This window comes from Myotis nattereri (genome assembly GCF_964212035.1).
Source record: "Myotis nattereri genome assembly, chromosome: 16".
In the NCBI taxonomy this organism is placed as follows: domain Eukaryota; kingdom Metazoa; phylum Chordata; class Mammalia; order Chiroptera; family Vespertilionidae; genus Myotis; species Myotis nattereri.
In genome coordinates this window covers 41,786,873-41,800,389 of record NC_138091.1, presented here as the reverse complement: position 1 = coordinate 41,800,389, position 13,517 = coordinate 41,786,873, and the positions used below count along the sequence as shown (strand labels likewise).

Genomic DNA, 13,517 nt, shown 5'->3' with positions numbered 1-13,517 from the left:
TGATAGACAAGAATTTAACCAAGATGTACAGTGATTTCCTCATACTAAAATCAACCTTGGACTTGATCCTGAACATATCAATGATGGCGATGGGAATCTCTCTCCCTCAGGAGAACCCTGAAAAAAGGTTGCATTTATTCCCACTTTATAGATAGAGATCTGAGACCTGGCCTTACCCTTTCTTCAGGGTTTTACAGAACAGCTTCACCACCCACTTACCTCTTGGCCTAAACAACAACCAAACTCCTCTGACACTCTTTTGGCCACTGACATGGCTGCCACTCTTCTGGGCTGAGTACATCCAATCTTGCCCCTGGAAGTGTAGCCCGCCTCCGCCAGGTACTGGGTGATCTGCGTTGTCTTCCCAGATCCTGTCTCTCCGATAACAATCAGGATCTGATTGTCATGGACAGCCTGAAAGCCAACAGAATACAAATACAGTCATTAAAATTGGCCACACATCACTCTGGAGTAAAATAATGAATGCGGATGTCCTAACACTAAAGGAGAAAAAAGCATACACAATAGTTAGTATACATATGGTAAGATTACAACCAGGATGTAAGATTACATGCCTGGGTTGCAGGCTCAATCCCCAGTAGAGGGCAGGCAGGAGGCAGCCAATCAATGAGATTCTCTCTCATCACTGATGTTTCTGTCTCTCCCTCTCCCTTCCTCTCTAAAATCAATAAAAAACCACTTGGAAATGTTCTGGATTTTTTCTTATCCCCTTTGGAAAAGTCATTTCACACACTTGTCCAGCTAATTTCAATTAAAACATGTCATCTTATTCCCAGACCACTGTATCATAAAGGGGCTTCTCACCTGGACCAGCTGCTCCTTCAGTTTGTAGATAGGCAAGCTCTCTCTCTGCTCAAGGATTGACATCTGGGTCTTTTTTCCATAAGAAGCTTTGTTGCCCCCAAAGGCATGCTTCTTCCACTCGGGGATGTCATTGGGCATCATCCCAATACCCCTCATGTTGGCAGCAATCTGCCTGCCTTCCGCTGCAAAGGAAACAAGTAACTTAATATTGTCCTCAAGCTACCCCACTGCCCCTCCTCCACATTCAACAAATCAGATTTCTCCAGTACATCCCTCCTGTCTGTTAGCTCTGTGTTCAAGCCACCATCCTCTCCCCCCTGAACTAGTATTATAAAAGTCTCCTAATTTATCAGTGTCTATTCCTGCCATTCTTCAGTGTACCCTCAAGATCCTTTAGAAATGCAACTCTGATCATGCCATACTCCTGCTTAGAACTATGCAACAGACCTAGCCGGTTTGGCTCAGTGGACAGAGAGTCAGCTTATGGACTGAAGGGTCCCAGGTTCAATTCCGGTCAAGGGCACATGCCCGGGTTGTGGGCTCCATCCCCAGTAAGGGGCGTGCAGGAGGCAGGTGATCAATGATTCTCTCTCATCATTGATGCTTCTATCTCTCTCTCTCTCTCCCCCTCTCCCTTCCTTTCTGAAATCAATTTTAAAAATATATTATTTTAAAAAAAAGGAACTATGCAACATTTCCCAGTGAACTTCAGAATTGAGCCCTAATTCCTAATACCATCTACCAAGTCCTAGCCTTCCATCCTACATCCCCCACCACTCACCCATTACTCTGTATCCCAGCCACACACCTTCTTTCCCACCTCACAGCCTCAGCACAGGCTAGTCCTCAACCCAGAACACACTCCCCAGCCCCCTTTAACAGACTTTCCCAGGGAAGTGACCCACTGCAGCCAACTACACTATCTGTACCTCTTCATACAGCACTGGTCATGACTTAGTTATTTGGTAATTATTTGATAAACATAACCTTCCCCACTAAATTGTCTCATCAAAGCAGCTGTATCCTCAGTTGCCTAACACAAATTAACAAAATACTTGTCATGACTATATCCAGCAGTTAATTAATATTTATTATACAAAAAATTAGATGAAAAGGGAAGTTTCAAAGCTGCATTATTTTTAAGTTATTCAGTAGAAAAACTCAGCCAGTTTAATAATTTTACCAGGGTTACTAAAACATTTTTTATTTTAAACACTTGTTTAAAAAAAAAAAACATGCTTTAACTAAAGGAAAAAGCAAATCACCAAACCCAAGGCTAAATCTTTGGTACGTGCTGGCAGTGCCCCTCCCAGCATACTTTAAAGGGTCAGATTTTTTTTTTAAGTTCACCCCCCCCCCACACACACACTCCTAGGGTCCTACCATCAGGCAAAGGATCAACCCAATGTTTGTTGAGTCCCATGGGAATAGAATCCATCTCAGCTTCTCGCTGGGCTTGCTTGAGTTCCCGTCTTTCTTTGGCCAAGGCACTCTGCATCATGGCTGCCTGAGAGAGCGAGCCGTCCGGGTTCTAATGCAAGAGGACAAAGCAACATTACAGTGGGATCTCAGCATGCATTAGATGTCCAGGAAATAAAATGTAGATGTTAAACCACCTGAACCTAAAGAATAAGACCCACCTAGAAAAACAGTTCATATCAACATACCAGACTACGTGAAAGAAAGTGTAGCTAATTCAGAGAAAATGAACAAGGACAATAATAAATCACTGAAGGAATTGAGGATGTTGACTTAAAATTGAGAACCCCAAGAGAGATAGAACATATAAGATAGGAATAAAGCCCTAGCTGGTTTGGCTCAGTGGATAGAGCGTCGGCCTGTGGACTGAAGGGTCCCAGGTTCGATTCCGGTCAAGGGCATGTACCTGGGTTGCGGGCACATCCCCAGTGGGAGATGTGCAGGAGGCAGCTGATCGATGTTTCTCTCTCATCGATGTTTCTAACTCTCTCTCTCCCTTCCTCTCTGTAAAAAAATCAATAAAAAAAAATAATAATAATAAAATAAAATAAAATTGAGAACCCCAAGAGAGATAGAACATATAAGATAGGAATAAAGCCCTAGCTGGTTTGGCTCAGTGGATAGAGCATTGGACTGCAGACTGGACGGTCCCGGGTTAGATTCCGGTCAAGGGCACATGCTCCGCTTGCAGGCTTCATCCACAGTAGGGGGCGTGCAGGAGGCAGCCAATCAATGATACTCTCTCATCATTGATGTTTCTATCTCTCTCTCCCTCTCCCTTCCTCTCTGAAATCAATAAAAATATTTTTTTTAAAAAAAAAGGAATAAAAATTCTTCTGTATGGACCCAAGAACTAAAATGAAGACCACTGGGGACACTTCTGGAAGACAGATTTCAGTTCCACCTAAAGAACAAATGATCAGATCCACCTGCAGGTGGAATGAGTTTCCTTAGGGCTGTGACTTCCCTACCACCAACAATGTCAAGCAGATGTGAGAAGACCACATGGAGGAACACTGAAGAAGGATACATGGGTGAATACAAGCACTGACTGGGTGGCTGGGCTGAGAGACCTTTAAGAAAACCCTTTTCCAAATCTAAAATTTTATCTTAACTGTTCCATGAATTCTTCTCCTGACAGACAGGCCACAACACCCAGTGCTAATAGCTTTATGTTGGGGGCCAACAGCAACTGAACCCTTCCACATTGCCTTTGAATATGCACGGTTATGATTCAAGCCCTAAGGCCTGGGCATAATTGTGATGTAGATCAAGCACACATATTTATCTCTGCTTCTTAAAAAAAAAAAAAAAAAGTAAAAGAATTACAAAGGCAAAAGCAGGGTCAATATCCTTTTAAAACAAAAATATTCTAGACCCTAATCAACAGTCAATACTACCTCCTGTGGTCTGAGTTCTGCTTACACAGATTAATAAACTGCTCTGAAAACTGAATTGTTACATTAAGAAGTTCCCTTGACAAGTTCAGATTAGAGTCCCAGCATTTCTCACCTTAACAATTTTAATAGGGCTCATGTCCATGCTTTGCTTGGTGTGCCCTCTCAGGAAGGGAGGCTCTTCCTCAACCAGTTCGATCTCAAGGTCCTCATCTAAAAGTCCCCCAGAAAGAAGAATTAGTCAAAAACAAAAGAGAGAAGTGACCAACCATTTTCATCAAAAGAATTAATTTCCATAAGCACCAGAAATCATCACCAAATTTGCCTCCCAAGGTCAAAAGGACAGAAATGCAAGTAAAGCCACACCCAGGTGTCTGTTACCCCCGGCCTCCAGCCATTTCCAGGGCATTTGTGCTCCCACCAAGAACTAAACAGAGCCACTTTCAAAGACATTAAGCCTGTGGGAAATGCTGCTCTGATATTCTAGATGGTACTAAGGTACTTGCCATCCCACTTAAGTATAGAATTTACTCTTAACCCACAATAGAGTTGCACACACACAAAAAGAATTAAGTTAGACAAAGGGACAATACTAAATGTTGCCAAGAATGTGGAGCCACATGGCCCTGTTGGTCTGGCTCAGTGGATAGAGCATCAGCCTATGAACTGAAGAGTCCCAGATTCAACTCCAGTCAAGGGCACATGCCCAGTTGCGGGCTCGATCCCCAGTGGGGGGCATGCAAAAGGCAGCCGATCAGTGATTCTCTCTCATCATTGATATTTCCATCTCTCTCTCCCACTCCCTTCCTCTCTGAAATCAATACATATATATGTATTTACATATATATATTTTTTTTTTTTTTTAAATGTGGAACAAGAGGCACTAACTCACATTTCATTGGTACAAAAACTTCAGAAAACAATTTGGACTGCTGGTAAAGTTGAACATGCACATTCCTACCACCCAGTAATTCTTCTCCTCAATATTTAGGAAAAAAAGAGAAGGTCTTGCATATGTGCAGCAGCAAGAGACAAGTATAGGAATTTTATAACAGTATTATTCACATAGGTAAATAAAGACCAGAAACAGCCCATATGCCATCAAAAGTAAAATAGATAAATTGTGGTAAATTTAGATAGAGCAACACTCTGTAGCAATGAAAATGAATGAAATACAACTATAAAAATCAACATAGATAAATACCAAAAGAATGATAATGAATCAAAAAAAAATAAGTTCAAAAACAAACTAATGTTTAGGGACAAAGATATAGATAGTAAAATGTTAATAAGAGTGAGGAAATGAATAACACAAAATTTAAGAGGGTGGATGCACAGAGGAAGGAGAAAGATCTAATCAGAGGGGCATGTAGGGGGTCAAAGGTGCTGGTAAAGCTCTACTTTACTGGTAGGTAGGTGTGTAGATGTTATTTAGTAGGTGCTCATTCACTGTTGTTATATAAATTATATGTGTTCCATTACAGGATTTATTTCACAATTTTTAAAAATTGTTAATGGACTGAGTTAAAAATTGTTTCTAGGACAACTCAGAGTTCATCTAAGTGGACCCAGGGTTTTCAGAACAATTACTAAGAATATGAGATCAAATTTAATCCTCAAAATATAATTAAACATTTTCTATCTTGAAAACTTATTATAAGCAACAAGCATAATAATATACAAATGTTTGCCAGAAACATGAATTTTTTTGCTTCCATCATGGAGAGACGCTTGTTCTTAGAGAGATGAATGGTGAGACCCAAGGAACAAATGACTCAGAACCACTGGATTAAACTACAAATAAACCACCTTGTCCAATAGCTCAATTTTCCAACTTTCCTCCCAATCCATTATCCTGCTCAATCCCAGTGGCTAGTTACCTTCTTCATCATCTACTTTAGGAAGAATGCCAGTCTCTTCATCAAAGTCTGGAAACTCTTCTTTGGAAAGAACATTAGCAGCAATCATCTAGCCAAAGGACAGAAAGCAGCATTTGTAACTTGCCAAGATCAAAACTCTTCTTTTGTAGAATTAATACAGAGGTTTCATGTAGAAAACCAAGGTTTTTTTTCTCTTCTAACCCAGGATTGCAGAGCCTCAAACATCATAAATCCCATCCCTGGGGGGACAAGACAACATGGTGCCCGAAAGCCTGGCTCAAGTGTCTCCTTCCCCAGAAGAGTTATCTGCTAATTTTGCTCCTTTCCTTGGTTCCATAGCATTCTACACATTCTTTATTATGTAATATGTAAACCTTTACAATTTTTTGTTTCAATTTGTCTCCTCCACTGGACTTGGGAGTTCCTCAAAGGCTGGAACCATGTCTTTGTAGCCCTAGCTTTTACATAGTACCTGGGACACCCGTGGTTCTGATATTTACTGATGAATGATAAAAACAAGAGCAAAAATTTACATAGCGCCCTAGCTGGTTTGGCTCAGTGGATAGAGCATCGGCCTGCGGACTGAAGGGTCCTGGGTTCGATTCCGGTCAAAGGCACATGCTAGGGATTGTGGGCTCGATCCCTAGTAGGGGGCGTGCAGGAGGCAGCCAATCCATGGTTCTCTATCATCACTGATGTTTCTATCTCTCCCTCTCCCTTCCTCTCTGAGATCAATAAAAATATATTTAAAAAAAAAAAATTTACATAGCATTACCACATACGCAGGCACTAACCTAAGAGTTTTACTTCTATTAACTCATTTAATCCCCACAAGTCCACCACCAGCTGTTTTTACAGAGAAGCAGACCGAGGCACAAAGAGGGAGAGTAACGTGGCTTAGAATCACACAGCTAGTAAGTGGCCAGAAGTCACCCAGGCCATCAAGCTCCAGGGCCCACACTCTTAACCACCACGCTGCATACTGAGCGGCTATGTGGCTATGAAAGCAAAGGGCCCCAACCTGTTTGATCTCCCACTTCTCGGGGTCAGAGATGCGGGTCAGGCGCTTGCGCTCCAGCGAGTCATCCTCTACTTCAGGGGCACTGACGAGGGAGAGGTGAGTGGGTCTGTCCGGATTCCTCATAGACGTCTCCTCATTGGTCTCCCCGACAAGATTTCGCCGTCGATTTGGGTTTAGATCTTCCCCCGTCTCTTGATCCACATCCTAAGGCACACAGAAAACGAAGCTAGCTCACTTGCTGTCTTCTTATGTATCCTGGGCCATCAGATGTGGTAACAGGCTGGATATCTCACCTACCTTCATGCTCAAACTGGTCTTGGTCCCAGTGAAGGACAACACTTTGACCTTGACTCTCTGGCCTTTGCTCACCACATCAGCCACATTAGCGACACGGCCTTCCCGCCGGAGCTCAGAAATATGCACCAGGCCTTCCCACCGCTTCCTGAGGGAGAGTCAGACACATCCAAAGCATGTCTAAAATACCTTTTCCCAACTGACTTCTACCCTTGTTGGAACTGAACAAATGGAAATGGTCTTAAGCTCAAGAGGAAAGTAACAAGAAGGGGGTCAAACAATAGCATATAGTATTACCACCCTCCCTCCCAAAAACATGAGGCGGCAGCGGGAATAAGAATTGAGCAGACTCTTATCTGACTCAATCAGCCAAAGGGCAGATCTCCTGCAGACCGAGGAAAGAAGAAATGGCTCTGCAACACTTCAAACACGAAGTCAATTTCTAATCAACTGATATGGCTGATTTAAGTGTCATTAATCATAATAACTTTCTATAATTTGAAAAGCCCCAGTGATAAAGAAATTCTGCCCATTACTGGTGTGCAAGAAGGGCACTAGCCATTACCTTAGTCCCTCTAGCTGCACAAAGCATCCAAACTGCATGATGCTGGTAACTTTGCCATTGTAAATGTCCCCGATAGCAGGCTCTTCTGGGGGAGGGCGGTCCACGTGCTTATCCCGCCATCTGTCCAGATTCCTCTCCCCATACTTGTCTCGGTCCTTCCGGTCTTTGGGGGGACTCTGACTTCTGCTCCTGGACCGATATCTAGACTTCCCTTTATTCCTCTCACGGGTCCTGGAACGTGATCGAGAGCGGGACCGGTGTCTCCGTTTGTGGTCTCTATCACGGTCTCGTTCTCTATCACGGTCACGGTCACGGTCACGCTCTCGCTCTCGGTCCCGGCTCCGGCTCCGCTTCTTCTTCTTTGTCTTGTCCCTAACAAATCAACAGACACCTGCGTAAAAAAGAAACCAGCCCAATTCCATCTCTGCATCCCCAGCACCCAGCACAGCGCCATGCATCTGGTTAAGTGCCTTCTAAGAGTTAAACTGAATTACAGTTTCAATAACTATGACATCCCTGCAGATCAATAAAGAATGAGGCCATAAACATATTCAGCCTCTGAGTCCATACTTCTATCTTCTGAACATCTTAGCATTTGCTGCATACATACTCCTGCCAGGGAGCAATAAAAATAGATCTAACAACATGGTAATGGCCAGTCTAGATTCTGTCAACTAGCCCAAAATTTTACTTGGCTGGTCCGCAAAATTCAACTACCATAGTACGCTAAACTTCCAAAAGACAGGACATCAAGGACAAACCGGTGCTCAGCATCTCTTTGCTTCTCCTGGCCTGCTGCGCTGGGCATTAAAGCCTCCAGTTCTTTCAGGACATCCACAGCGACCTTCACATCATCCTCATCCAGCATGGTCTACAGAGGCAGAGGAGCAAAGTTAGGAGAAGAAGAGGTGGGGGGAGAATATCACTCAAAATCTGTACTTCAGGAGCATTTGAGATCTGGTTTACTGACAATGTCCTCAGTTTGGCTCAAATAAACACTTATAAAAAAAAAATCTGTACTTCAGGTACTACAAGTCTGACAGTCTCTACATTGCTAACTGCTTATGTGAAGGAAGGGGGGGCGCGGGCAGGGGGAGGGTGGAGATTTCTAACACAATTTGAGATAGAGGCAGAGGTATGAGCAAAGGCTCTTGGAAGTCACTTCTACATTTGGCAAATCCCCTTTGTCCTTAATGCAAGGCTATGGAAGGAAATTAGATATCACCCCTTCTGTGAAAGCAATGCAAATGATGATTATAAATAGAAAACAGATGCTAAAATGTTTAAAAAGCACCTCTCCCTCTGCATTTCCTTCTCCCCTTTCACCTGCTTGATTTTTTCTATAGTTCTTACCCCTGTCAGCTACATATACATATGTGCTTACTTATTTGTTTATTGCCTGTCTCCTCTCTGCTAGAGGAGTTTACATATTTATTTCCTGCCCCCACCCCAATACTAGAATGTAACCATCTCCAAGAGGGCAGAAACTCTAATCTACCTTGTTCACTGCTGTATCCCTGGTACTTAGAACAGTGCTTGGCACATAACAGATACTCAATAAATACTTGCTAAAATAAAATTTTAAAACCAAAACATTTCAAAAATTAGACATTCTAACAAGTAATGGAGCAAAAAATCTAATTTTACACATCAGGCATCTGTTCCAGAACCTTAAATTATTTCATATCCCTATTCACAGCTTTCCACAATTCCTAATCTCATTTCCTTCAAATATCATTCTTGAACCCTTTAACATTATTCTATATGTAATACATGCTCAGGGAATGATCAAATATTTTCACTTTGAAAAATATATTACAATAAAGGAAAACTTAAAATAATAAGTAATGGAAAAAGAGAGAAAGAAAAAAATTAACTAATGAGACAAAGAAAAGAGACTGGGTGGGAGTAACATGCAGTTACAGTAGACATTCTCAAAATGGTATCAGTACCCGAACAGAAGGGTTGTCTGGTTGGCAAAGGACTGGAAAGAGTTCTTTCAGCTTTTCTTTCTCAGTTTTGGGTTTAACAACTGGATCTTGTTTCATTAAAGAACATGAAAGAATGTAAAAGAAAAGATATATTTAATATTCTTAATGGTTAACAAAAGAACTTCATTAATTTGCATCAAACTAAAAGCAGAACATGGAACTTTTCTACATATTACTCTTATATATCACTAGAAACATAATTTAATTTTCAAAAAAAAAACCTCTCTATATAAAACTTTAATATGCAAATAGACCGAACAAAAGAACCACCAAACAACAGGTCACTATGACGCGCGCACTGACCACCAGGAGGTGCGTGCGGAACATGGCGGGCATCGGTAGCAGTGGAATGGTGGAGCAGGCGAGTAGGGGCGCCAGACCAAGGCAGGGCGCCAGTCGCTGTCATCGGGGCGAGCCTCTGGTGGTTACTGAAAATTCCTTGCTCTTGCATGCCACGGTTCTACCTGGCACTCACACCTGCTGCCGGCGTCTGGTGCTGGTCCTGACCGCTCAGCGCCGTCAGTGGGTGTGAGCAGCAGTTGCCAGCCCCAATTGCCCCTGAGGGCTTCTCCACCTCCCTCTGCTCCTGAGGGGCGATCTGGGCAGCAGCCGCCACTCACACGCACTGACAGCACCAGCCCCACTCGCACCCGCTCCTTGGTGCCAGCCCCAATCGCTCCACACCGTCAGCAGCAGCTGTGGGAGCAGTAGCGGTGGGAGCGGGGCTGCCAGCAGACAGGGGACCAGGGGCCATGGTGGGAGCACAGAGGATGAGCCGAGACCTGCCCCTGTGCCCACTGCAGCCTCACGGCCCACAGTTCCTTTCAAGGTGCACAAATTCATGCACTGGGCCCCTAGTTGATTATAAAACCTCAACAAACTATGTGGGCATCGGGAAGTGTATCAGTATTCATTTGGTTGGTTATGTCTTATAATTCTCACAATTTTAACTTTAAGTCATTTGAAAAATTTTACAACATTTACTTGTTCAGCAGCTGCAACAAGCGAAACAAACACAATATTCTTAATGGTTAACAAATGAACTTCCACACTAGATTTGCATCAAACCAGAAACAGAATGCTTGACAGTCACCATTCTGGAGGCTAAGCTCAGCTAGCAGCTCTGCTCACCTTTGCTAGTAGAAGGCTTTGCTGGAGGCCGCATGGTTTGTATGAGACGCAGCAAGTTACTAATAAGAGAATCCTTTGAAAACAAACAGAACAAAAATTGTCAGCTCCTAGATCAGTGCTTAAAACACTAAGAAGAGGGATGTCCTCTAAATTTTAGAGAAGAGTAGTTATCCCTGCCTGCCCCTTTTTTCTAGAAAAGTGTCACAGGAAATCCAGTTACATCACCATTGCTTAGTGACATGAAAACATTACACTTGATTGTCTAACCACTATGCTGTACACCTGAAACTGATACAGAATAATACTGAATATAAACTGTAACTGAAAAATAAAAATTACACACTTAATGTTGTATCAGATTGGTATGTACAAAGTATCTCCTTTCTCTATCAAAACCCTAATTAAATCCTATCAAAATTAAAATTCAATAGTGACAGTAAAATAAAGCAGGGGTCTCCAGACACACATACCGTGAATTCTGCACCATTTTTGACCAGAGAAGTCTTAAAAGTATCAAAGGTGGTATTTTTCTCAGCAAGACTGATCACAAATTCAGCTGCAAATGAGAAAAGAAATTAAAACAAGAATGGAGACTTGAGCAAAAAAATAAATTAAAAAAATTTATAAACAAAACTAACTAGGTTATCCAAAGTCATGAAAACCAAAGACCACCATCCAGTAAGGGTAAAGGAAGAGAACTTAGACTACCAAGATTATCCATCTCGGTTCCAGCTAAATTTTTTAAAAGATCTCATTGGCTTTACTGAACGATTCATGAATCAGGCAGCATCCCATCTAGTAAAAAGAAAGGTATTCTTATTCTAGTTCATTTTTCAAAATCCTCACCCCAGAATATGTTAATTTTAGAGAGAGAAGAAGGAAGAGTGAGAAACATCGACTGCTTGCCTCCCGTATGCACCCCAACTGGGGATCAAACCTGCAACCTAGGTATGTGCCCAAAACCTTTTTGGTGTACAGATGATACCCCAACCAACTGAGCCACCCAGCCAGGGCTCTAGTTAATTTTCACAAATGAAAAGCTGTCACGCCGAAACCGGTTTGGCTCAGTGGATAGAGCGTCGGCCTGCGGACTGAAAGGTCCCAGGTTCGATTCCGGTCAAGGGCATGTACCTGGGTTGCGGGCATATCCCCAGTGGGAGATGTGCAGGAGGCAGCTGATCGATGTTTCTCTCTCATCGATGTTTCTAACTCTCTATCTCTCTCCCTTCCTCTCTGTAAAAATCAATAAAATATATATATTTAAAAAAAAAAAAAAAGAAAAGAAAAGCTGTCACTGCAAAATGGCTCACCAGGCCTCTGAGTGAATGTAAGGAAGACCTCCTTGTCCCATATCATCGTAATCTCTTCCATGAAACTACTAGCTAGAGGTTACAATGTCTGAAAGCATAAGCCATACATACACCCACACATACACACACTCGCAAGGGATGCATGCACAGGATGCGTTCTACAGCTTCTGGAAAGGCAGACTCTATATATGAGGGCCGGGCAACTGCTGGATGGTACAATCTCCAAGTTAATGAAAGACTCACTTGCGCCCCAAATTTTTCTCTGTAAACCTGCATAGTTTTTGACACTTCTAATGTTAGAGCTATTTAATAATTAAGAGCCTTTCAGGAGAGAAGTGCATTTTAGGATAAGCTGAGATAATATGCCTCCAACTGTGAGTCCTAGGAGAAAATTTGAATGATTTCATTCGGATTTTAATCCTAACAAATAACAATAACATGGAAGATCTGAATAACGAACATAAATTAGTCCTAACATACCATTTCCATGCTGGAATGTGCCTTTACCTGTTTGATGACAATAAGTGAAAACCAAATGCCATCAGGCTACAATGGACTTAATAACAACAGTGCCAGTGGTTAAGGCTTTTTGACCATCTTACATGCCAATCGCTATGCTAAGTGCTTCCTTCCCATGATCCTCACAACAGCCCTCACAGGTGGTTATTGTGGGATATCTTGGGCCAGGTCAGGCCGCCCCAAGAGATCCCACCACGGCGTATTGATTACTTTGCCTTAAAGTTACTCAACAAGCAGCCGGTGCAAGAAGAAGAATGTCTACCATCATTATCATCATCATCATCATCCTCAACAACAACAACAACGACGACGCAGCTGCTGTTGTTAACGCTGCTTAATTTATCTGAGGCTGGGGAAAAAGAGCAAGCAGCGATGGCCGCTCTGGGTTTCACTGACAGCCCTGGAAAATGGTTTCTAACAACTCCGCCGGGAGAGCTCTCATGCGAAGGCCACGGCCGCACGTTTCCTGGGCCCAAGTCTCTGACAGAGAGAGAGATTCCTACCGACACACACCCAGCCCCTCAACCCATTTCTCCTTCCGCTTTCCTGGACCCCAAACGGAGGCCGCGGAAACTTCCCCGAGCTCACCCAGATCCTTGTCGTTGATCCCCAAGTGATTGTCCAACTCGGTGCAAACCTTCGACACTAAAGACAGATACTCGAGTTTGGCGAGTTCTTCCGCGGGGCCTAGCTCCGTCCCGTTTACGGCTCCCACCATGGCCACAGCCACCGCCATGGCTACGGCTTCCCCCGCCTCCTCACTGCTGGCCTTCGGAGCTACACCGGCCCCGTTCCAATTTCCACTTCCGGGTCGGCGCACATCCCTTTTGTTTACGATAAATTGAAAACTCCAGGAACTTCCCGTGACGTAACCGGGTGGATCATAGAGATCAGACAGGAAGTGTCTAAGGAAGGGACGGCCGGATGGGCTACTCTGCACACCGGAGGGCGCCCTCTATAGGCCAGCGAGCTTCTTGGAGGACCCTCAGGCCGGAAACAGTCGCTCTCAGCGCGTTCCTTTCCTGCGTCGGCAGAGGGCGACCGTGGCCCGCGCAAAGGGCGCCGGAGGAGGTCGCGATCCACACGCGCCTGCGCTTTAGAAGCC

General features: G+C 43.4%; 1 protein-coding gene across 1 annotated transcript in view; it reads right to left on the bottom strand.

Moving 5' to 3' along the window:
* Positions 1-13,201, bottom strand: part of DHX8 (DEAH-box helicase 8) — a 29,291-nt gene extending 16,090 nt beyond the window's left edge. The window contains exons 1-13 of the mRNA XM_081109931.1: positions 13,001-13,201; positions 11,054-11,139; positions 10,584-10,656; positions 9,414-9,499; positions 8,223-8,332; positions 7,462-7,833; positions 6,900-7,044; positions 6,603-6,806; positions 5,582-5,669; positions 3,817-3,914; positions 2,209-2,356; positions 826-1,007; positions 220-414 (exon numbers count right to left, since the gene is read on the bottom strand). Of these exons, the coding sequence (XP_080966057.1) occupies positions 220-414; positions 826-1,007; positions 2,209-2,356; positions 3,817-3,914; positions 5,582-5,669; positions 6,603-6,806; positions 6,900-7,044; positions 7,462-7,833; positions 8,223-8,332; positions 9,414-9,499; positions 10,584-10,656; positions 11,054-11,139; positions 13,001-13,148 (1,935 nt within the window). The 5' untranslated portion in view covers positions 13,149-13,201. The remainder of the gene's footprint in view (positions 1-219; positions 415-825; positions 1,008-2,208; positions 2,357-3,816; positions 3,915-5,581; positions 5,670-6,602; positions 6,807-6,899; positions 7,045-7,461; positions 7,834-8,222; positions 8,333-9,413; positions 9,500-10,583; positions 10,657-11,053; positions 11,140-13,000) is intronic.
* Between the last annotated feature and the right edge of the window lie 316 nt (positions 13,202-13,517).